The sequence below is a fragment of the Henckelia pumila genome, chromosome 4 (genome assembly GCF_033568475.1).
Source record: "Henckelia pumila isolate YLH828 chromosome 4, ASM3356847v2, whole genome shotgun sequence".
Classification (NCBI taxonomy): domain Eukaryota; kingdom Viridiplantae; phylum Streptophyta; class Magnoliopsida; order Lamiales; family Gesneriaceae; genus Henckelia; species Henckelia pumila.
The window spans coordinates 13,569,266-13,593,515 of record NC_133123.1 but is presented as its reverse complement, the minus strand read 5'-3'; the positions used below and the strand labels follow the sequence as shown (position 1 = coordinate 13,593,515).

At 34.3% G+C, this 24,250-nt stretch overlaps 3 protein-coding genes across 4 annotated transcripts; 1 reads left to right on the top strand and 2 right to left on the bottom strand.

Moving 5' to 3' along the window:
- The first annotated feature begins 5,549 nt into the window (after positions 1-5,549).
- Positions 5,550-7,747, top strand: LOC140864388 (probable WRKY transcription factor 41). Its single transcript, XM_073268545.1, has 3 exons — positions 5,550-5,936; positions 6,059-6,187; positions 6,860-7,747. Exons 1-3 carry the CDS (start codon positions 5,677-5,679, stop codon positions 7,446-7,448), a joined length of 978 nt encoding a protein of 325 aa, XP_073124646.1. The 5' UTR covers positions 5,550-5,676; the 3' UTR covers positions 7,449-7,747.
- A 509-nt stretch (positions 7,748-8,256) lies between these two features.
- LOC140866933 (NADPH HC-toxin reductase 1-like) lies at positions 8,257-9,928 on the bottom strand. 2 transcript variants are annotated; one of them, XM_073271995.1, is made up of 5 exons: positions 9,787-9,928; positions 9,429-9,595; positions 9,129-9,344; positions 8,688-9,061; positions 8,257-8,605 (listed from the first exon to the last, which is right to left on the bottom strand). In XM_073271995.1, exons 1-5 carry the CDS (start codon positions 9,908-9,910, stop codon positions 8,461-8,463), a joined length of 1,026 nt encoding a protein of 341 aa, XP_073128096.1. In that variant the 5' UTR covers positions 9,911-9,928; the 3' UTR covers positions 8,257-8,460. The 2 variants fall into 2 exon arrangements, with proteins under 2 accessions (XP_073128096.1, XP_073128097.1); XM_073271996.1 differs by having other exon boundaries at positions 8,688-9,043.
- Positions 9,929-21,796: 11,868 nt separating this feature from the next.
- LOC140860512 (uncharacterized) lies at positions 21,797-24,019 on the bottom strand. The gene is made up of 4 exons (XM_073263519.1): positions 23,983-24,019; positions 23,402-23,835; positions 22,463-23,172; positions 21,797-22,214 (listed from the first exon to the last, which is right to left on the bottom strand). Exons 1-4 carry the CDS (start codon positions 24,017-24,019, stop codon positions 21,797-21,799), a joined length of 1,599 nt encoding a protein of 532 aa, XP_073119620.1.
- Positions 24,020-24,250: the final 231 nt, after the last annotated feature.

The following is a 24,250-nucleotide window of genomic DNA, read 5'->3' as shown; positions in this document are numbered from 1 at the left end:
TTATTGATTGTTATTGATGTAATATATTATTTTTGGTGTATTTATGTAATATTTATCATATTTTTTATTTGTGAATCGAACTTGACTGTTATTGTAACAAAGAAATCCCATACTATTTTTTTCGCATCAGGCTCCGTCGAACTCAGGTACAGCTCTGAGTCATCGGTACTTGTGTAGTGATAGCTACTATTTAATTATATAAACTACGAGATCTAGTATGTATGAAAAAATTAATGTCATTGATTTGAAATGACATCGTTTTTGACTAATTGCATACGATAACACACACATATATATATATATATATATATATATATATATATATATATAGAAATGATACCCTGCACCCTAGGTGTGCAGGGTAACATGAGTACCGCATACGTGGCGGTCCATGATTGGTCAGCCAGTTTTTGTAAAAAATAATTGTGTGGTTGTGGGCGCGCCACGTAGGCAGGTGCCCACAGGTGTGCAGGGTAAGGGTGTGTAGGGTATCATTACTCTATATATATATATAACTATATAACTTGTAAAGAAATGTTGTCCTTTCCGATACACGTTAGCTAGCCGCGTATTGTTTATTACATGCAAGTTGCAATAGATATCTAAATAGTGCAACCAACGAATTTGGTGGTTCTCCGACTTCTGTGAATATAAAATATTTATATTTACATTAATCAAATTAAATCATTGAATTCAAGAAATTTTATGACAAACAAAAAATAACGATGTTTAAGGGATGTTTAAGTTGGTAGAGTAAGCAAGTCTTTGGTAAGTGATCAATTATTTGATTCCCTCTAGCTAGTAACACTTTTTTGGATTAGTCTGTCACATATGATTAGCGTGATTTGCAGAATTTTGTGTTAGTCATGAGGTTTACTCAGTGCATATCAAAAATTAGCGACTGCCGCAAATTATCACGTCATAAAAAAACAAAAAAGTTATGATAGTAAAGGTTTTTAAGGAATTTTTTTACATTCTAAATATAATATATGTGTATGTATAATTTATATATAAACATTGGAATATATAATAATATTATAAACACAAATTCTAACAGATCATCTCATGGAAGAATTTTATGAGATTGAGATCCAACCTTATCATGAAAAATTATTAGTTTTCATATAAAAAATATTATTTTTTTCACCCTAGATACTGACTTAAACCGTATTCGGAAACCTACTCTATGATAAATGTGACATAAATTTGGTCCACAAAAAGTCTAAACCAAACAAAACAACTTGAATGGAATTAAATTTCTTGACCCACCACAAATTTTCCCAATATCCGAAAACTCCATTTGCAAATTCATGTTAAATTAAAATTGATCAATACTTTGTGAGTGAGTGGCCGCTTCGGATTGAAATTCCTATTTAATGACATAAAAAATAAACAGAAATTGCATTTAATGTGAGGCACGCGAATCCCGACGTACCAAAATTTCAATTTTTTTTTACCATACATAAAACAAGAAAATAAATAAATATTGAAAAATATCCCATTCAATTTAATAAATGGAATATAAACTAATATTTTATCGTGTAGTTGTTTGCCTCCAAAGTGCAAGCAACATCCGACTAATCCAATACGTGACGTAATATTTCTTACGTCATCATAATTAAAGCGGGATTATTATTATTATTTTTTATTTTTCTCAATTTTTTATATATTAAATTTATTTAATTGGTGTGCCTCCACTCCAGTATTAAAATTACACGCAACATGAATAATGGGAAACGACGCGGAAGCGAGTTCGATGATTCGTGGAAATTGGACTGCTTCTTCCCTTGACTTTCTGGGAAAAAAAAGAATAATTATTTTCCGAGGGATGAAATTAAATATATTTATTGGGAAATTCGTATTTAGTACAAATTGTTGGCTCCTTAAGTCTATGAAATCCCATGCTACGAATTTGCCAAGCAAAATGCCACATTGAATAGAGGAATCTTTAATAATAAAAATAAATAGTGGCGGATTCTCTTTTTTCCCCACTTTATATGGTCGGAAAAAGCAGTATAAACATCTTTTGCAGAGATTTTGACGTAAATTTTAGATAAAAAAAAAGATGTTATGATTTTCGGACGATAGACGCGCAAAAGAAATACAAACCAAAAGAACTTAATTACTTTAATCTATTGATAAAGTAGAGTAATTTTAAATACATTTTAATCATCATTTCTTGATCATCTTTTTATCATTTGGAGTTGTATATGTCATATTTTTCGAACCTACTAGATTTTTTTGGAAAAAAAACAAAAGAACGATAGAAACATGATTAAAAAATTTCCTAGTTAAGCGTGGCGCGAACGAGGACATCACTAATTGTTTTTTGTACTATGATGAGTATTTATTTAATTAATTCGGCGATCAAAATATTAAATTTAATTTTAAAGTATTTGTGTGTGCATCGTTAATAGCTATATGGTGTTGGTGTAACCGTGTAAAGGTGAAGTTGATTTTACTGACAATATCTATCAAAAATCAAGGTATGTTTTTTTTAAAAAAAATTTATTTACACGAGTTACAAGAACATCGACCATTGTATTATGTGACAAAATAATGGTTGGTAAATAACACTCCAAATGTTGAAAGATTTTAAATCAAACTGTAATTTTAAAAAATCCCACTTTCCGGGCGTTGTTGGAATTTGGAATGATGTTATGAAGCTTTCCTATAAATTTTGTTTCATCCATATGTATTGTGAAAAATTATTGAAAAAGTAAATTACATATAATTTTTTTATTTTATATCTATTTAATTAATTCAAAAACCATTTATGTATTTCAATATTTAGTTAATAGTTAATAATATTATATTAGCGTCAAAGGCTTCTAGTCTGAGTGACACCATTTAGCACCAACACTCCCCAAAATGATAGAGGTCTTGAGTTCAAGACCTATCAACCTCCACCCCCAATGTAAAAAAAAACCATTTATGTAATAATGGTTGGTAAGCCCCAAGGGAATGTCCAAATTTATGGAGAAGGTGAACTTTTGGCCAGATGTCAGGTGTTCGGTTTTCTCTGCCAACACTTTTTTAGACTAAACTGTCGCACAGGGTTTGCCCAGTGTGGTTTACCTGACTAACGTAGTTTGCATGCTATTGCGTTATTCTGAGGGTTTACCCAAAACGTACCGAAAAGTGGCGGCTGCGAGTTTACACGTCACAAAAAAAAAAAAATAATGCTTGGTAAATAACACTCCAAATGTTGAAAGATTTTGGATCAAACTGTAATTTTAAAAAATCTCACTTTTCGGGCGTTGTTAGAATGATGTTATGAAGCTTTTCTATAAATTTTGTTTCATTCATCTGTATTGTGAAAAATTATTGAAAAAGTAAATTACATATAGTTTTTTTATTTTATATCTAATTAATTAATTCAAAAACCATTTATATTTTTCAATACTTAGTTAATAGTTAATAATATTATATTAGCGTCGAAGACTTCTAATCTGAGTGGCACCAACACTCCCCAAAATGAAAGAGGTTTTGAGTTCAAGACATACCAACCCCCACCCCCAACGTCCCCAATGTCAAAAAAAAATAATGTTATATTAGCACCATTCAAACTGTGACGCCCGGGGCTGAAGAGGCAGGGAGTGATCGCTGGTGCCAAGAGGTTGCACGGACAATGAGCGGCTCCTGGTAGGCTTCTAGGCGGAAGGAGACATGAATGAACCGATCCTGTGCCGAAATGAGAGGGATTCTGAGACTGTGTAGGTATGAGACTACATGATTGAGGAGGGCATAAAAGATTTCATAAGTACTATTCATATTAAGAAGGTGAATCTTCTTTTCGGAAGCTCATCACATAAGAACTCCAAAGTTAAGCGTGCTTAACTTGGGGCAATTATAGGATGGGTGACCCCCTGGAAAGTTTCTCAGGATGCGTGTGAGTGAGGACAAAAGAACGCTGAAAAGACCCGTCTTGATACAGTGGATCGCTACAAATGGTATCTATTGGGCTTTGGCCCAACTTGTTCTTCTTTTCCCAGCCCAGTCCATTGCTTCTTTAAATATATTCTTCCTCAGCCCTAAACGAGAGAGCAGCCAGAGAGAGTTTGAGCCGTGAGAAACATTCACTCCTTCTGCTGAGAAGAGCCGTTCCTTTCTGCGTGAGAGCTGCTCGAAGCTTTGTGCTTCCTTCATAGATGAGTGTCTTCTCCTTTCTATTAGCTTTGTGCTATATTTAGTGTCGTTGTCTACTCTCTCGTTCTCGTTCTTGTTCCTGTTCGGGATCTCTTGTTGGGTTGAGGGCAGTGGGCGTGTGCTAGGCTTGGGGAAGTTTTTGTGGTCTTCGTCGTGGTTCTTGGTGTATTGGAGATAGTAGCGTCTGAGCCCCGGAATCGTGATATCCATCTCGTTATTTGCTATTGTTATTGTTCTGTTTCTTTTCAATTTCTTTGCTGCTTGTTCTTTCTTTGTGTTGGACTTTTCAGCAGATTTAGATTGAAGGAAGATGGCGGATGGAACGAGGTGCTCGGAAAATTCCTAACAGTATCAAAGCCGACCTCTCTTAGTACGGTATGGTTCGGGGACGAACCAAGCGGAAGTTGGTGGGCATATGACGCCCGGGGCTAAAGAGGCAGGGAGTGATCGCCGGTGCCAAGAGGTTGCACGGACAATGAGCGGCTCCTGGTAGGCTTCTAGGCGGAGGGAGACATGAATGAACCGATCCCGTGCCGGAATGAGAGAGATTCTGAGACTGTGTAGGTATGGGACTACATGATTGAGGAGGGCATAAAAGATTTCATATGTACTATTCATATTAAGAAGGTGCATCTTCTTTTCGGAAGCTCATCACATAAGAACTCCAAATTTAAGCGTGCTTAACTTGTGGCAATTATAAAATAGGTGACCCCCTGGGAAGTTAGTGGGTCGTTACACAAACAAAATGTTATATTAGCAAAATGTAAAAAATAATTGTTAAATATGTTATAAACCTATATATTTGATATGAAAAAAAAAGAAAACACGACCTATATAATCCAGATGAAGGTAATAATGCAGTACAATTCGCTTACTTAATCACTAGATAAAAGATGCCCGTTTTATAAATTTGATTGTCGTGAACTATATTAACTGTTGGAATGGAAAATTGTTACATATTATATATATTTTTGAGATAACTCCCCTTTCATTCATTGGACATATTTCTTAACATTTTTTTTAAAAAAAATTATGAACTTTCCCAACAAAGAAATGTCTGCTCAAAATAACGATCAAATTAGTGGACGCTCACGTGACCTCGCCTAATCATCTGCTTTTTATTTTTTTTATTTTTTTATTAAATAGTATATCGATTTTATTAATTATTATTATTATTTTTACAAGTAGGTACCATATGGTAGCAGTGTGGTGGGCATTGAATGGGTCAGCTACGGAATAATTACACACTCTCCCATCCCACAATTCCACACGATTATTTACCAAATATCCCAAAGCCATCTTCGCCACCAAAAACAAACAAAAATAATAATAATAAAAAAAAAACTATTCCAAAGCCAACACACACATATATATACCCCTCCTTGCTAGTCCTTTCTCAGATTTCATCTTCCATCACCCCATTACAAAGGCGAAGCAACACACCCTTTTGTTCGTAGTTTTAAAAATATTCCTGATCCGAATCAAGATTCAAGAAATAAAGCTGCAATCTTTCTGGGTTATTTGGGAATGGAAAATCTTGGAACCTGTGACAAAGGTAGTCTTATAACTGAGCTAACTCGAGGGAGAAGTTATGCGAATCAGCTGAGGAAAGAGCTCCACCCCACTCGTGCTTCCTGTCTTCATTTACTGGAGAGGGTGGTTTCTTCTTATGATAATGCATTAGCTGTGCTGAATTGCATGGTTTTGCTTCGAAGTGGAGATCCTAAGAGTGAAGGATCCGAACCGGTAACCAAGGGTCAAGTCCATAGCAAAAATTCCAAGAAAAGGTTGGTTTTTTTCACGTTTTTGGAGATTTGGGTTTTGGGTTTTCTTCCCTCAGAGTTTAGTTCTTGTGAAACTACATGAAATTGTTCTGATTCTTTAAAGGAAAAAAAAATGGTATTTGCAGAAAGACAATGGCAACATGGAGCCAACAACTGCGTGTGTGCACTGAATCAGGGTTTGAAGGTCAACTTGATGATGGGTATTACTGGAGGAAATATGGGCAAAAAGATATTTTGGGGGCTAAGCATCCGAGGTGAGACATATTTCTGCATTGTTACAGCGTGAAATGAGGGATTTTATTTATTAAATTTACTCTGATATGTGTTTCTGGGAGTATTGCTAGCTTTAGATTCATCAGTTGGAGTTGGATGTTTGAACTCAATGATGAGATTGAAAGTTTAAATTTTGGAGTAGATACTTGAAATTTTTTAATACAAAACAGATTAGTGTCTCACATTTGGTGTGCTCGTTCATATTGTTCATTCGAGGTGGGCCAGACCGGGTTTGGATGATGTAAAGTAGAAAGAAAATTACGTGAGACGGATCTTGTATTTGAGCCCATCCATGTACTATTATTTTTAGGTAAAAGATATTATTTTTTCGCGTTAGATATGGATCGAAAGGTGCATCAATAATCTGTGTCACTTGTCTGTCATGATTTTAATTCTCTCTTTAAACACCTCCATGTACTGCAACAATTTGGCAGTTGACTTCTATATTGCAACTTGCTTCAGTTGCTGTGTGAATTAACTACAAGGATGCATATGTGTTTCCCTGGATTTTAGTTTCTATGCAATAAATGACACAATCCACCAGATGTAATGATTGTAGTTGAATCGTTGCAACTTGTTTGAAGGAATTTCACAACTTATATTTGGTGAAAACAGCAATCTGATGGTGATAATTTCGTGCGTTATAATGACAGGGCTTATTATAGATGCACTCATCGCGGTACGCAAGGATGCTTGGCGACTAAACAAGTGCAAAAAACAGATAAAGACCCTTCCATCTTTGAAGTGGTTTACAGAGGGCAACACACATGTATTCAGGAAATGCGGAAAAAGAAGAAGGAAAATATCGATGTAAAACAGAGGGGAGAAGAGAAAAAAGTGAGCGAAAGACGTTCCGAGCAGAGTAATTTGACCTCTAAACCAGAGAATCAAGAAATGTCCATCAAGGATGAGAGTCTCCCTATTGTCATCTCTTCTCCCACACCAATTGGATATGAAAGTGTGGAAACTTCTTTCTTTTCGCAGCCCGAAAACTTTGTTGGAATGAGTGATTCGCCTGCATTTTTGTCCACGGACACATCCGAGTCCTACCTCCTACTTTCGCCATGCCGGATTAATGATATTGAACTTAGTGACATTTTACAAAGTTCAGAATCAGATTTTGGGGAAATAAACTTCGATCCCGCCCCATTCGAGGATTTCCCATCTGGAGAGTTGGATCTCTTGATGGATCAAATCGACTTCGGCTCTGGTTTCATTGATCTGTCTGATTATTTTAAATAAAGTCTCGTATGCTACTGATACACCCCCAAAGCAAAATGTGTGGGGTAAGTACTAAAGTTGTGCTTGCCAAAGTCATGGATCCAAGCCACTAGCCAGCATCGAGATTAGTAATTCAAACTTGTTTATACTTTTGTGTTTTTGGTGTAATTGTTCATGTAATTACTTTAGCCCTTCGCTAGATTTAGGAATCTTGATGACTAGAAGAGATATATATGGAACCCCTCTTGTCTCGAAAGAAGAAGATTGTTGTCCATTTTCTTGTCTATTTCAAATTTATATTGAAATCCCTTGTTCCTCCATTTTTCTTTTTTTGGACTCAACCAATCAAATTGTTCATACTTCATAGATGTTCCGTGTAAATTTGGCATAATTTCAAGAAGCAAGATTTGTTTTCTTGTTGTTTTATCAAGCGGGCAAAAACTGACACAAGAACATTTTGCTGAAAAGTTAAATATGAGCTGCAATCTCTGCGAAGCAGAGGGCATTTGAAAACACGGAGAGATAATGCAAGTTTTCAGTAAATCTCGAGATTTCACAGGCAGTGGATGTAGCTAAACTTTTTTTTTTTTTTTTTTAGATATGTATATTTTTCCTGTTAAAAGAAGGAAGTAAAAACAATGTGTGTGTGTGTGTGTGTTTTTTTTTTGTGTGCCTATTCTTGTGTATTTAAAATTTTAAATTTCAGTTTCAACTGCAAGCTGTCATGGATTCTCAGGTAACCATTGTTGATGTTTGTATTCTCTTCTTGAATTTATGGCCCAAAGTCTCGGCCCTAGTTGAGAAGAAGTAAGAGCCCAATAAAAGAAAGGAACAACATAGAAAGGGCTGCGATCATATAAAGTATACATCGATTACATATAAATATTCTTAGCCCAAAAACATACTTTCCGTACACAGTTTCCAATACATGTTTCATAATACTTATTTTTGACGAATTTCATTTCCATTATTCCAACATACATATATGTGTTAAAATTTAGAGGTAAAAATCAGGAAATTACCCCGCGTGAATTTATTTATATCCAAACATCTCCATTTTTTTCGCACATCTGATGCTTTCATCCAGAACCACACGCCAATCATATTTATACTCGAACCCCCTTTTCTCTAGCAGAACAGATTTCCATTTGGTGTCTCTGTTAGGACATTCCAAGTGCCTGAAAGCCAATCAAGATTCTAACTTTAAATGTTGTGCAAACAAGAACAATGACTTTATTTTTTGTTTATAAAAAAACTCACTCTTTTTTTATACTAAATTCTGGGTATTTCGTTTGACAGTATAGGGCCATATCTGCAGTCGAAACGTATCCATTTGCGCACAAGAATCTACCATTCATACTATGTTCATTCATGCAGAAGACAAGGGCATTTGTTATATCCTCAATGTGAGCTAATGGGACTTTTGCAAGCAAATTTTCTAGAAATTTGAGTGCACGGTATGCAAATCCATCGTCTACGAGAAGTCCCAAGATTGCCTTTACGCTTTCGGGCGTGTGAGGCATCAGAGTCTCTCCGCCGACGAGGCCGCAAGCTAGTGTCACCACCTCCATTTCTCCATTGTCAAAGCTGCTTAAAAGCTCTCTCTCAGCCAATGTCTTCGCTTTAGTATAATCCTACAAAATGTTATTTTTCATTGAGATTACTCCAATTGTCACCATAGTAAATAAATGAGTCAATTACCTCAAAATAATCACTTGTGTAAGGGATAGAGAAATGAGCAGGGGTCCAACAATTTTCATCCATATACTCCTTATAATAAGTACCATCATCATCCTTCAATGGTGAAGCAGCCATCACAGAAGCTGTGTAGATAAGCCTCCTCACTGTTCCCGATCCAACGCACAAACTCGCAATTCTCCTCGCCGAATCCACAGTCGCATCGATCCGGTTCTCGTACTGCTTTCGTGTTCAGATCCATCATCATTACAAAAATATTAATTGCACTTGGTCTAAAAAAACTATATACCATAGAATACCTACCTGGTGTCCGTCAGAGTGGAGCCAAGGAGTTGCGACATGGAAAATAAACTCGCAACCTCGGATTGCTTCCTCAAATTCCTCGGCTCTGTATATGTCAGCTTTAAATAGTTTGAGTCTCGTGTCTGCCCCATCAAAACTCTTTAAAATATCGACCTTGGAGTGATCATCTATAGATCATTCAAACACCATCATGTTAATTAGAGGTTTAAGGGAAATTTCATGCTACCCTTAGTATATACTAGCATAAGAGTAGTATATATACAAATACAAAACATGTTTGTTTTGTTAAAATAAAAGGGAACAAGTACTCGAAAAAGCCCAGAATCAAGATTAAAAATAAAAATCAAAGCATATATACCCAAATCCCTTAGTGTAGCGTGAACAAAATGGCCTTCACTCAGAAGTTTCTTGATCAGCGCAGATGCAATATAGCCTGCTCCTCCCGTCACACACACCTTGCATGACTTTCTCTGCTCCATCATCACGTCTCACTTTGCCTTTTTCTTTTTGCCTCCATTCATTTTAATTTTTATTCAATATAAATATATTTACAATTTGTTAGGTATTAGATTTTTTATTTTTATTTTTTTTTAATATATGACAATACTTCTATAAGACTATATCTTACATCAAAGCGTGGCTCACATGCAAGAGCCATCGATTCGTTTGTTATGGTCCCTTCTTGAGTAGTTCCATTATTTATTTCTATATATGCTTGTAAGTTGTAACGATTAAGTCGCTAAACGTGATTAAATTATTGGAAGTTATATATATGTGTTGAAATATTGTTCCATATTGGTAGAATAGAATTTTTGGGAGCTTTTAATATAAACAAGGACAACCTTCACCTCTTGAACTAGCTTTTTGAGGTGAGTTAGATTCAAATTTCCTTTCTTAACAGGGTATCAGAGCCCAAACTCTTTGTTGTGTGTTGGACTTTAGCTTTTAGGACGAAGTTGACTTTCTCGGCTCCATGATCACGCCTCACTTTGCCTTTTGTTTTTGTTTTTGTTTTTTTTGTTTTCCACTTCAAATTTAATTTGCTGTCAAAATAAATATATTTATAATTTATTAAATTTTAGATTTTTTTTTCTTGATATGACAACACATTTACGTCTTACATCAAAACGTGGTTCACATTCAAGAGCCATTGATTCATTTGTTATGGTCTCTCCTTGAGTAGTTCCATTATTTATCTCTACTAAATGTTCACATCGATTAAATTAAATTTTTAGGAGTTAGTATATATGAATTTGAACAATAATATACCTGAGTTAGCCTTTTTCGGATAGAATTGAGCTTAAAGCTCAACGTTATGTGTTGGACTCTCGTCCTTTGTGGGTCATCCTTCGGTAATGTTTATAATTTTAATATAATATCAAACCCCGATCTTAAAAAAAAAAAAAACCCGATTTCTAAAATTAAAGGTGTTCATTGGGTTAAAATTGAAAAACCCGACCATGAACAAAGTTTAGCCCAATATTAGAGATTTGTTAACAGAATGAAAGAGACAGCATCCTAACAGGTAGGTTGATGTTGCCTACAAATGCAAATGAAACTCGTCAGATTAAAAAGTATGTAGAGTTAACGGAGAATATTATATTTTTGGGGAAAAAAAATAAATAAATTTCATATGTGAAATACCGTGTTCGCTGATAATATTATATAAAAGTTTTTTGAGCTAGTAATCTTGATTTTAGATCTGCAGCACGCACCCTAACTCAGAATTTAGTCAAAGTTACATAGATGTATTGCGAGACAAAATTTATTTGCTAAAATATGATATGATATATTATTAAAATCAAATATGATCTGATGTATTAACATAGACATTAGCAAAATAGGTAGTAGTCAAAGATTAAAAGAAAAACTATTTTAAAAACTATAATTTTCAAGATTGATATACATTATCATATCATGACATAAAATAATATCATCAGTGATCTACTTTAGTCAATAATTTATTTGCCGTCTAAATTTAGCCCAAAGGAAAAATAACCGGGCCCGCCTAGTAAATTATGATATTTACATATTGTTGTGCACTACGGCTCATTATATTAAAATTAATAGTTCGATTTATGTTGTATCATGCTCTAATTTGTGTTCAATAATAGATACATAGTTGGATTTATAATATGAGGTGGTTGTCGTTCGATTGTATGATCTATGACTGTAGCGCAAATTTTTTTTCCATGTTTTGGAATTAAGAAATAGAAAGTTGGATACAAAATGAATTTGATAAATTAAATAAATATTTGTGTATGCAATCTCTAGATAATTCATTGATTTTTCTCTTCAATAACAATTTTTTGATGAATTTGACTTTTTTGAGAATTTGATCTTCGTGAAAGCTTGATTTGATATTTTGAGATTTGATTTGATGTTTTGATAACGTCAATTTGAATGTTAACATATTGATATTGAATTAAACTTCAAAATTTTGGAAGGACGAGATAAATGTCTTGAATCACGTCTTCAAATTTGTTGATTTTGAATTTGATAACGAACGCGATCTTCTTGAATTTGATTAATTTGATTAAAAAAGGATCTTCTTTAACTTGATTTATTTGATGAAGAACACGATCTTCTTGAATTTTATTAATTTGAAGAAAAACATAATCAATTCCTTGAATCATGCCTTGAACTTCTCGAATTTGATGAATTTAAATGAATTTGAGGAATAACACATTGAATACGCCCTTGAATTTTTTTTAGATTTCCTTGAATTTCTTGAATTTGAGTTGAGATAATTTGAGCCTTAGAATTCATTTATACTTCTTATCTCTAGTATGTTGTGTTGTGTCTCTTTTTGGTCCATTGCCCTTTATTTATAGTCGAATGATGCAGATTTTTATCATTTTTTAATATTTTACGAGGTGCCATAATTTGATTGGCTTCTCGTGATTCATTTGGTGATTATTTTTCATTAATCACAAAATTTGATTTCAATTATTATTAGTATTTTCTTTCATTTGGTGCAAGATTTAATTTCAAATACTTAAAATAATAGTATTTTCTTCCATTTAGTGCAATTTGTCATCTTAATTTGGTCACAAAATATATTAAAATTGTTGAAAATATATATAAATATATATTATTATTTATTGTTGAATGTTGAAGGTTGAAAGTTGAAAATTGAGTTGTAAAATATTGAAAATTAGTGTGTGATGATGTAATTAATGATGTATTAATTTTTGACTAATCTCCAATTGAGATCTATAAATAGGTCTCTCCATTTGTGTAGAAAAACACAATTGTGAAGAGAGAAAAATTTTATAAAGTGTAGAATTTGATAAATTTTGAGTTTTTGAGTTTTTACTTTTTACCGTAAATTTTTACTTTTTCACAACACGTTATCAGCACGATCGCTCGAAGGTTCTCTATATTTTCCGACGCTCCAAAATACAAGAAGAAGTCAAAAATATTCAACAAGTAAGAATTTTTATTTTACTGTTTATATATTTTTATTGTGTATATATTAATATATAATATCATGTTATGAAAAAAATAAGTTTTTTTTCAAAACTTGTTATAAATCCTGGGAGGATGTTAAGACGACATCCCACACTCCCGGTAAGGGATACGACAAGTATAAAAGCCTCTAAGGTTTTTAAACAATAACGTGATATATATTTATTATGTATATATATTAACTATATTAATATATAATTTCATGTTATTATATAAAAGGTTGTCTATGACACTGACCTTATAATAACGTGATATGATATATTATTGTGTATTTATATACTAACCATATTTGTATAATATCATGTTATTATATAAAAGGTTGTCTACGACACCGATCTTATAATAATGTGATATGATATACTATACCTGACTTTATACTAACTATATTGGTATAATTTCACAACATTATATAAAAGGCTGTCTACGACACCGATCTTATAATAATGTGATATGATATACATAATTATTTAACTATGATTATCATTATATGCATTACATGATTATCACGAATTTTTATTCAACACATACTCAATTTTTTCTTTACCCCCAACGGTCACAAACGGTAACAAAACGGCTAGTTTTTGCCCTATAAATATGTTCACTCAAACTCATTTTCAATCACACCAAATTCATTCTTTCTCTCAAAATATTTTATCCTCGGTTTTTTCGAAGATGGAGATGATGACATTTATAAGGATATTTTTCATAACGACTATGATCATCATGCTCACGAGTCTTTTACTCACCAGCGATTTTCCAACACATATTTTTTCTCTATTTGTATACGCACTTGTAATTTACGTTCTTCCATTATTTTGTATTGTCATATTTATGGAAATTAACTAATAAAATGCATTGTTATTTTCTAGTACCACCATGTCGAACTTGGCGAAACTCGAATTCATTGCACTTGATATAACCGGAAAGAATTATATGCCATGGACCCTCGATGTAGAAATGCATCTCGAGTCATTGGGTCTTAACGAAACTATCAAAGAAAATAACATATCATCCTCACAAGATAAAGCAAAAGCGATGATATTTTTACGCAGACATCTTGATGAGGGGTTGAAATGTGAATATTTGACCGAAAAAGACCCAATGATTTTGTGGAAAGGGTTAAAAGAACGTTTTGAGCATATACGGGAAGTTATACTTCCGACCGCACGAGATGAATGGAATACTTTAAGATTCCAAGATTTTAAAAAGGTGAGTGATTATAATTCTGCGATGTATCGAATTGTCTCACAGCTGAAATTTTGTGGGCATAATATTACTGAGATGGAAATGCTTGAAAAGACATTTTCCACATTCCACGCATCAAATATAACTCTACAACAGCAATATAGAGTGCATGGATTTTCAAGATACTCAGAACTCATCGCATGTTTACTCATGGCGGAAAAGAATAATGAATTGCTCATGAGAAATCATCAGTCCAGACCTACTGGTTCAACGGCATTTCCTGAAGCAAATGTCGTAAGTAAAAATGAAAACCAAAATCAAAGATATAGACAAGATTTTGGTCGAGGTCGTGGACGAGGACGTGGGCGTGGACGTGGGCGTAGAAATGATCGCGGTCGTGGTCGAGGCCGTGGATTTGAAAATAAAAGAGATGGTTATTTCAATAACTCATCTCAAAGGAACGTCACGAACCACCCACAAAAGAGGCAGCATGATAATACGGGTGAAAATGAAAATCATCCAAAAAGAACTGAGAGTGTTTGTTATAGATGTGGCACTCCAGGACATTGGTCAAGAACTTGTCGAGCCCCTGAGCATCTGTGTAAGCTCTATAAAGATTCAATAAAGGGGAAAGAAAAAGAGACCAATTTTACTGAAAACATTGACCATGCAAGTGGTTCAATGAATTTAGATGCTGCCTACTTTTTGAATGATTTCGAAGATATTGATTAAATATACTGGTGGGAAAAGAATGTAACAATGTAATTTTTATTTTATAAAACATATTATATTTTGCATGTATTGTTTGCATGTATCTTTCTTAATTCATTTTATTGCATATTATTTTTGAAGATCATTATGGAAAATGCTATGATCAAAGATGGAAATAATGCACTGGAAGTTTGCATACCAGATAGTGGTACAACTCACACTATCCTCAGAAATGAAAAATATTTCTTGGAATTAAAACCAACAAAAACAATGGTGAATACAATATCAGGTCCTGTAGACTTGATTGAAGGATGTGGCAAAGCACAATTTTTGTTACCTAATGGTACAAATTTTTTGATAAATAGTGCTTTATATTCACCACGATCACAAAGAAATTTGTTGAGTTTTAATGATATATAATCTCATGATTATGATACGGAAACAATAACCGAAGGAAATGAGAAATATATGTGTCTTACTACATATAAATCAGGAAAGAAATATGTAGTTGAGAAATTATCAATGCTCCCTACTGGATTGCATTATACACATATAAGTCCAATCGAATCAAATATGGTTATTGGAAATTCTTCAATACTAACAAATTGGCATGATCGATTGGGACATCCTGGTTCAATAATGATGCGAAGGATTATAGAAAATACAAGTGGTCATCCACTGAAAGACCAGAAGATCTTTCAGAATAATAAGTTTCAGTGTAAGGCATGTTCTCTGGGGAAACTTATTATAAGACCATCACCAGCTAAAATCCAAAAGGAATCACCCATATTTCTTGAACGTATTCAAGGTGATATTTGTGGGCCAATTCATCCACCATGTGGACCATTTCGATACTTTATGGTATTGATCGATGCCTCTAGCAGATGGTCACATGTATGTTTATTGTCCACTCGGAATGTGGCATTTGCAAAATTGATGGCTCAAATAATAAAATTGCGGAATCAATTTCCCGAATATACGATCAAGAAAATAAGACTTGATAATGCTGGAGAATTTACTTCCTAGACTTTTAACGACTATTGTATGTCGATGGGAATTACTGTTGAACATCCTGTAGCTCATGTTCATACACAAAATGGATTAGCTGAATCATTGATTAAACGTCTGCAGTTGATTGCTAGACCAATGATTATGAGAACGAAACTCCCTATTTCTATATGGGGACATGCAATTTTACATGCTGCTGCATTGATTCGCATCAGGCCAAGTGCATATCATAAACACTCCCCATTGCAGCTTGTATTTGGCAAAGAACCAGATATTTCTCATTTGAGAATTTTTGGATGTATGGTGTATGTGCCTATTGCACCACCTCAAAGAACAAAAATGGGACCTCAAAGAAAGAATGGTATTTATATCGGCTATGATAGTCCATCAATCATTAGATATCTTGAGGCTCAGACAGGCGATGTGTTTACAGCACGGTTTGCTGATTGTCATTTTGATGAAAATAACTTCCCAATGTTAGGGGGAGAAAAAAAACACATCGAAAAAAGAAATCACATGGTATGTACCATCATTATTACATTTGGATCCTAGAACTAAACAATGTGATAAAGATGTACAGCAAATTGTGCATTTGCAAAGAATAGCAAATCAAATGCCAGATGCATTTGCAGACACAAAAGGGGTAACAAAATCATATATACCTGCTGTAAATGCCCCTGCTCGAGTTGAAATTCCAAAGAAACAAAATGAAGACATTCATGATGTCATAAAACGCCTGAAGCGTGGAAGGCCAATCGGTTCAAAGGATAAAAATCCTCGGAAAAGAAAATACATAGAGAAAAATGATGATCAGAAAATAGAAAATGGTGTTCCAGAAGAAACACACGATGATGAAAATATTCTGTCAGAACCACAAACTGACGAGAATCATGAAATCTCTATCAATTATATTAATACTGGAAAAATATGGAACCGAAAGAATGTACAAGATATTGATGAGATATTTTCGTACAATGTGGCATGTGACATCGTAAATGAAGATAATGAACCAAAATCTTTTGGTGAATGCAAAACTCGAAAGGATTGGTCAAAATGGAAAGATGCCATCCAGGTTGAATTAAATTCGCTAAATAAACGTAGTGTTTTTGGACCTATAGTCCTTACACCTAAAGGTGTTAAACCTGTTGGGTACAAATGGGTTTTTATTCGAAAGAGAAATGAGAAAAATGAAATAGTGAGATATAAAGCTCGACTTGTTGCACAAGGTTTTTCTCAAAGACCTGGAATTGATTATGAAGAAACATATTCTCCTGTTATGGATGCAATTACGTTTCGGTATTTGATCAGTTTAGCAGTGTCTGAAAACTTGGACATGCGTCTAATGGATGTTGTTACAGCTTATTTATACGGATCACTTGATAGTGATATATACATGAAAATCCCTGAAGGATTTAAGATGCCTGAAGCACAAAGTTCAAAACCCAGAGAATTTTATTCTGTAAAATTGCAAAGATCATTATATGGGTTAAAGCAATCTGGCCGAATGTGGTATAATCGGCTAAGTGAGCACTTGATGAAAAAGGGATATGTAAATGATCCAATATGCCCTTGTGTTTTCATCAAGAAAACAACATCCGGATGTGTAATTATTGCTGTATATGTTGATGATTTAAACATCATTGGAACGAATAAAGAAATTCAAGAAGTTATGATGTACTTGAAGGAAGAATTTGAAATGAAAGACCTTGGAAAAACCAAGTATTGTCTTGGTTTACAAATTGAACAAAAAGAATGTGGAATTTTTGTTCACCAGTCTAATTATACAGAGAAGGTCCTTAAACGTTTCAATATGGATCAATCAAATCCTTTAAGTACTCCAATGGTTGTCAGATCATTGAATATAGAAAAGGATCCATTTCGTCCATGTGAAGATGATGAAGTTGTTCTTGGTCCTGAAGTACCATATCTAAGTGCCATTGGTGCCCTTATGTATCTTGCAAATTGCACTAGACCAGACATATCTTTTGCAGTAAATTTATTGGCAAGATTCAGTTCATGTCCAACGAAGAGGCACTGGAACGGAATTAAACATATATTCCGTTATTTACGAGGAACGACGGATTTGGGACTTTTGTATCCAAAAGATACAAATCAGAGAATAATTGGTTATGCTGATGCTGGATACTTATCTGATCCACATAAGGCACGTTCCCAAACCGGATATGTATTTACTCGTGGAGGCACTGCAATCTCTTGGCGATCACAGAAACAAACACTTGTTACAACTTCATCAAATCATGCCGAGATTATTGCACTACATGAAGCAAGCCGTGAATGTGTCTGGCTTAAATCAATGACTCGGCATATCCAAACTTCTTGCGGATTATCAGTGGACAAGAATCCAATCACACTGTATGAAGATAATGCCGCATGTGTTGCCCAAATGAAAGAAGGATACATCAAAAGTGACAGAACTAAACATATTCCTCCTAAATTCTTTGCATACACTCAAGAGCTGGAGAAGAATAAAGATATTGATATCTGTTACATTCAATCAAGTGAGAACTCATCCGATCTCTTCACAAAGGCACTTCCCACGGCGATATTCAGAAAACACATTTATAATATTGGGATGCGCAATCTACGAAATATGTGAAGAATCATTCATGTTGACATCAGGGGGAGTTTACGTGGCTGCACTCTTTTTTCCTTACTATGGTTTTTGTCCCAATGGGTTTTTCCTAGTAAGGTTTTTAACGAGGCAGTATACAACACGTAATGGAGATAGTCATTCTATCATGATCATCATCACAAGGGGGAGTGTTGAAAATATATATAAATATATATTATTATTTATTGTTGAATGTTGAAGGTTGAAAGTTGAAAATTGAGTTGTAAAATATTGAAAATTAGTGTGTGATGATGTAATTAATGATGTATTAATTTTTGACTAATCTCCAATTGAGATCTATAAATAGGTCTCTCCATTTGTGTAGAAAAACACAATTGTGAAGAGAGAAAAATTTTATAAAGTGTAGAATTTGATAAATTTTGAGTTTTTGAGTTTTTACTTTTTACCGTAAATTTTTACTTTTTCACAACAAAAATATCAATTATCTATTTATTTTGTAGAAATTTAATGTATTAATAATAAATAAAAATTTGTATTGATATTTAATATTATTTTGTAATTGCCATATTGCAGTGTCTACAATGACATCTATATATAGGATACTTCGATCCTATCCCATGGGCATTACCCCATGGGGTAGGTGCAACTCTTTCATTGGTTCAAATTATGGGAGCCCCACATCAATCATGTGGGGCCCGCATAATTTGACCAATCATGTGCTTCCACCTATCACATGGTTTCTTCGACCCTACCTATGGGGTAATACCCATGAGTGGTGTGGAAGTATTTGATTGGTCCAATCACGTGGGACCCACATAAATCATGTGGAACCCGCATAATTTAAACCAATCATAACACTCCATCCATGGGGTAATATCCCGTGGGTAGGTTCGAAATTTTTCCTATCATATGGGGTAAAACCCATGGGGTAGGATGAAATTTTCCATATATATAATGCATTTTCTCATATGACCAAATGTCGGTATTAATTTATTAATTAATACATATTAAATGACCTAACTTTAATTAGAAAACAATCATACATTGCATGAGAAAAAAAAATTGGTAACAATGCAATATCAAACAAACAAAGCGCTCTAGGTTATTTGGTTCATTAGAAGCAAGCAAATCGATTAAGAGGTTATTTAACTGAACTTATAATCTTTACAAAAAATTTATAAGTTGTTTTGAAGCTTATAAGTTGTTGAAATTTGTTTGCTAAATTTTTTTCTATAATGTTTGATAGCTTATAAGCTGTTTTTTAAAACGTAAGGGTGACTTTTTTTTTTTTTTTTTTTAAGATCTAATTTTAACATTTTATCTCTCCAAAATATCTTTGCATGTATCCTCCAACTATTAAATATTATTTAAAAAAAATTCCAAATAACACAAAATTTTCTGAAGTATAGTTTTATTTTTTAAAAATATATTTATTTTAAAACTATTTTCGTATATGTATAACTCGTTACATTATTTTCATAGCATTATATATTTTTTGATAATTTTGACCAAGATAAACCATTTCCGTGATTGTCCATGCTAGTCTGATCAAACGCCATGCTTAGAAAGAAACGAACCGAGTGCTCTTTGGGAGATTTCAACTCTGTCATCTCCGATGATGAAGTAAGCCAGACAGGGATTTTTTAATCGTCATAAATCTCATATTTTTGTTTCGAATAATGTTGATCAAACATTGGCTAAGAACCTGAATGCTATCTCTAGAATCCCTCTTAAAAAAAATATTGGAAGATACCTCGGGCGTCCCATCTATTCATGGAAGAGTGAAAAGAAATTTGTATTCTCAAGTGCTTGAGAGAATGAAATCCAGGCTTGAAAGTTGGAAGATACAACAGTATCTCAGATAGGTGCTCCTTCAATCTGTACTAAATGTTGTTCCTATCTATACCATGCAAACGACTCTGTTACCAAAAGGTCTATACTTGGAAACGGAAAAAATTATTCGCAAGTTTTTATGGGCCGGACAAGGGGAAGAACGAAAATGTCATTTTGTAAAATGGGATGCTGTAACTAAACCCAAGGAGAAAAGGGGCATGGGAATCAGAAGTTTTTCTCAAATAAACCTTGTCTTCATGGCTAAACTAGGCTGGAGATTCATGGGAGAATAGGATAGCATGTGGGCCAGAGTTCTGAGAAGTAAATATATGCGAAATGAGGCTAGTTTCAAAAATATGAAAGCTAATCAGGGATCGATGTTCCAACACTTGGAAAGACATTTCTAAGGCTGCTCCTAGCCTTTAAAAATGCAAGAGAGCAGTGGCCAAAAATGAAAGATTAACTCTCCTCTGGGCAGATAGATGGCTGTTAGACGAACCGTTAGGTACGAATTGCTGAAGGATATTGCATAAGAGGAAAGAATAAAAATGGTAGAGGATTACTAGATTAGGGGAGAAGGATGGAATTGGCAAATGCTTGAAGGATTATTGCCACCAGATGTTGAGAATAAGTTAGCCACCTATGCCTTTCTTGAAGATGAGATATATCAGACTATATATGATGTAAGGAAGCATACAATGGGCTATCCTCAATAAAATCTGCATATGATTTGATTAATGACAATAATAAACACGGGAAAGATGCTTCGGGGAAATACATGTGAAAATTACAAGCACCTAACCGAATGCACACTTTCTTATGGATGGTTCAACATAGAAAATTATGTGTAATGCGGAGAGGGCAAAGATAGGTTTCACTAAAGATGATCTTTATGCTCAATGCTACAGGGCTACAGAAGATTTCGATCATATAGTAAGAAAATATGAGGAAGCCCATAATGCAGCGCCTAGGCCCTGCTTTCTTTCTTTTTTTTTGGTTGGGCGCCTAGGCACTTCCTCTTCGCAAATATAGCGCTACGGTGCTTCTCAACTAGTGCCTAGGCGCTTGTTCTTCGACTTTTGAGCGCCTAGGCGTTGATTCCTCTTCTTTGAACTCTCATTTCAGCGCCTAGGCTCTTTTTCTAAGGCTTAGGCTTTTCCGTTTCTTGCTCAAAATTCCATCCCAATATCTTCAACACCATCTTCTCATGCGATGCACATATTCTGTCAATCTCATGCATATCACAAAAACAACAGAAAAATACGCATAATACCGCTCGATTCATCACAAAAGCCAAGTCAAAACATATGTAAATTAAGTGCATAATTTGCACTTATCACATATCATATGGAATGACTTCTTAACCGCAAGAAAAGCTCGAGATAATCGGAGACTCAACTTTGAGGACTGGTTGAAAACTAATCATCGACCAAAATTCACAATGATACACAAGTTGGAACCAGGGACGAATCCAGGAATATGAATTGGGGTGAGCTTGAACTTAATTTGATAAACTATATATCATTACCCAAAAAAATGTAACAAAAAAGTCATTATATTATATTGTTCAACAAAGTTGTGCCATGCGAGCTTTTGAAACATAAAATTCATCTATAATAGAATCTACATCTATATCCTTAGCTAGATCACGTTCAATATAGAGTGTCAAACAGTCGGCAAGAAAGTCATCCTCCATTTTATTGCGAAGTGACGTTTTTACATGCTTCATTGCTGAAAAGGCTCGCTCAGTAGTGGCAGCAGAAACATGTAACGTCAAAACAAGATGAATCAATCTAGTCAACATAACGTAAACCTTTGACCGTTCGCTCTCAGTCAATTGCTGACACAACTCAACAAGTGTGGAAACCTTCAAATTCTGCATCACATCAAGCTTAAAATGTATCAACTCATACTCTAAAGCAATGATGTCTTGATCTGTGAAATCTTCAGGATAAAACTTTGTTGCAAGCTTGCATATATCATCACTACAAAATGAGGCAAATGAATTTTTTTGGATCTAAAGCTGTACTAAGAGAAAGAAGTTCCACCGATGACTCATTGAATTGAGTATTCAACTCCATCAAGATGAAATCTATTGCTGCATTAAAAACATCAAAGTGGTAATGATGCTCGACTGTAGTTTGCTGACGGGAACGACCGAGCTTATATGGAGAATCAAGGTCACGGACTTCGATTTCATTTCTTGAACAAAACATTTTACTTCATGACCCACCTGAATTCTCGAAATTCTTGAAGGATAGTCTTGGTAGTAGAGACAAATGAAATAGCAGCCAAAATGTCTTGAGTTTTTCTTTGAAGAATTTGACAAAGAGCATCTGTTGTTCTCATAATTTTGTGCATTAGGTGCAAAATGAAAACAAATTCAAAGCTTGCCATGTTTCTGTAAATCCCCCGAACTTCAGCCTTAGCTCTTCCATTTGGAGAATGTTCACTAAGAACTTCAAAAACTTTACAAGTTGCAGTGTACATACCTATCAAGCTTTTTATTGAGTCATAATGAGAACTCCAACGAGTGGCTCCTGCTCGTTGCAAATTACCAATCTGATTTGCCCCACTTCCAGAATCACGTTCTCCAGTTGCCAACAAATGTTCGATTTCATTTCTTTGTGCAGTATGTAACTCAGCAATGCGTTTAGTAGAAGAAGTACCAATGTTGACAACACTATCGAGATGAGAAAAGAATTCCCAAATTATACTGACATCCTCAGCTGCAGAAACCAATGTTAGTTGTAATCGATGAGCAAAACAATGAACATAATATGCATATGGACAATCTTCGAGAAATAATGCTTGTAATCGATGAGCAAAACAATGAACATAATATGCATATGGACAATCTTCGAGAAATAATGCTTGAAGTCCATTCCATTCACTATGCATATTGCTAGCACCATCATATCTTTGGCCTCTGATTTTCTTAACCTGGAGATCATGCATGATGAACAAGAACATTTGATATCTCTTTTTTCAGATTTAATGAGGTAGTGTCGCTAACACTTTTGATGGCAAAAAATCTTTCTGTCAAAATACCATGATTGTTCACAAACCTTAAGATAATGGCCATTTGCTCCCGTTTTGATATATCTCATGCTTCATCAACAAGAATACAAAAGCATTTATCTCCAACTTTTTCACGAATCATCTGACGTACTCTATTGGCCATAATATGTAAAATCTCTTTTTGAATCTCTGGAGCAATATATTGGGCATTTTTTGGAGTATTCTCTAGTACAACTTTATCAATTTTTGTACTCATTTTTGCAAAAGCCTTCACCAATTCAAGAAAATTCCCACGATTAGACGAAGATAGAGATTCATCGTTACCTCTAAAGGCACAACCTTGAAGTGCCAGCCACCGAACAATGACAATTGAGGTCCTCAAATGCAAACAATTTTTCTCTTTTTCCTCTCTAGATTGAGCATGCATCACATTATCAATATGTTGTGAGGGTCTCATCAAATTTTCGGCTTTTCTCTCACACATAGTATGGGGCGAAGAAGCTACAGAACCAATATGGGCAAGAAATGCACATGTTTTTCCTTGGTTTACCCTGTTCCAATTGTCAAATCCTCCATTAACCAATGCTGAAATATTAGAGGAATTAACATCATTCATAAAAAGAAAACAATAAAAACAATATGCCTTATTTGTTGAAGGTGAATACTCCAACCAATGAAATTTTTGGAACCATTTTTTTTGAAATCGACGATTCTGACTTCCAAAATTTGTACCCGGATACTCCAACATATCTGGTTGATAAGGCCCCATCTTTAGATATGAACGTCTTATCTCATCTCGTTCATTAACATGATATTCACATATTTGTTTTTTTTTTTCCTAGATCTCGTTCAATACAAGTAGAGGATGAATGATGTTCTTTGCTAGAAGAGGAAATTGAAGGAAGTTGGACACTGGGAATGGAAAGACCTTTACTTGAATGATGTTGCATTGTAGGGACTGTAGGTGAAGAACTTTAACTAGTTTGACGATCTCTCTTCT

Coding starts and splice junctions, on each gene's coding strand:
- LOC140864388 (XM_073268545.1), top strand. CDS start 5,677: ATGGAAAATCTTGGAACCTGTGACAAAGGTAGTCTTATAACTGAGCTA. Junction 5,937..6,058: donor AGCAAAAATTCCAAGAAAAG/GTTGGTTTTTTT, acceptor TGGTATTTGCAG/AAAGACAATGGCAACATGGA. Junction 6,188..6,859: donor TTGGGGGCTAAGCATCCGAG/GTGAGACATATT, acceptor TTATAATGACAG/GGCTTATTATAGATGCACTC.
- LOC140866933 (XM_073271995.1), bottom strand. CDS start 9,910: ATGATGGAGCAGAGAAAGTCATGCAAGGTGTGTGTGACGGGAGGAGCA. Junction 9,596..9,786: donor CGCTACACTAAGGGATTTGG/GTATATATGCTT, acceptor AATGATCTATAG/ATGATCACTCCAAGGTCGAT. Junction 9,062..9,128: donor ACACAAGTGATTATTTTGAG/GTAATTGACTCA, acceptor AACATTTTGTAG/GATTATACTAAAGCGAAGAC.
- LOC140860512 (XM_073263519.1), bottom strand. CDS start 24,019: ATGGGGCCTTATCAACCAGATATGTTGGAGTATCCGG. Junction 23,836..23,982: donor AGATATGTTGGAGTATCCGG/GTACAAATTTTG, acceptor CTAATATTTCAG/CATTGGTTAATGGAGGATTT. Junction 22,215..22,462: donor CAAGAATTTCGAGAATTCAG/GTGGGTCATGAA, acceptor CTCATTTTGTAG/TGATGATATATGCAAGCTTG.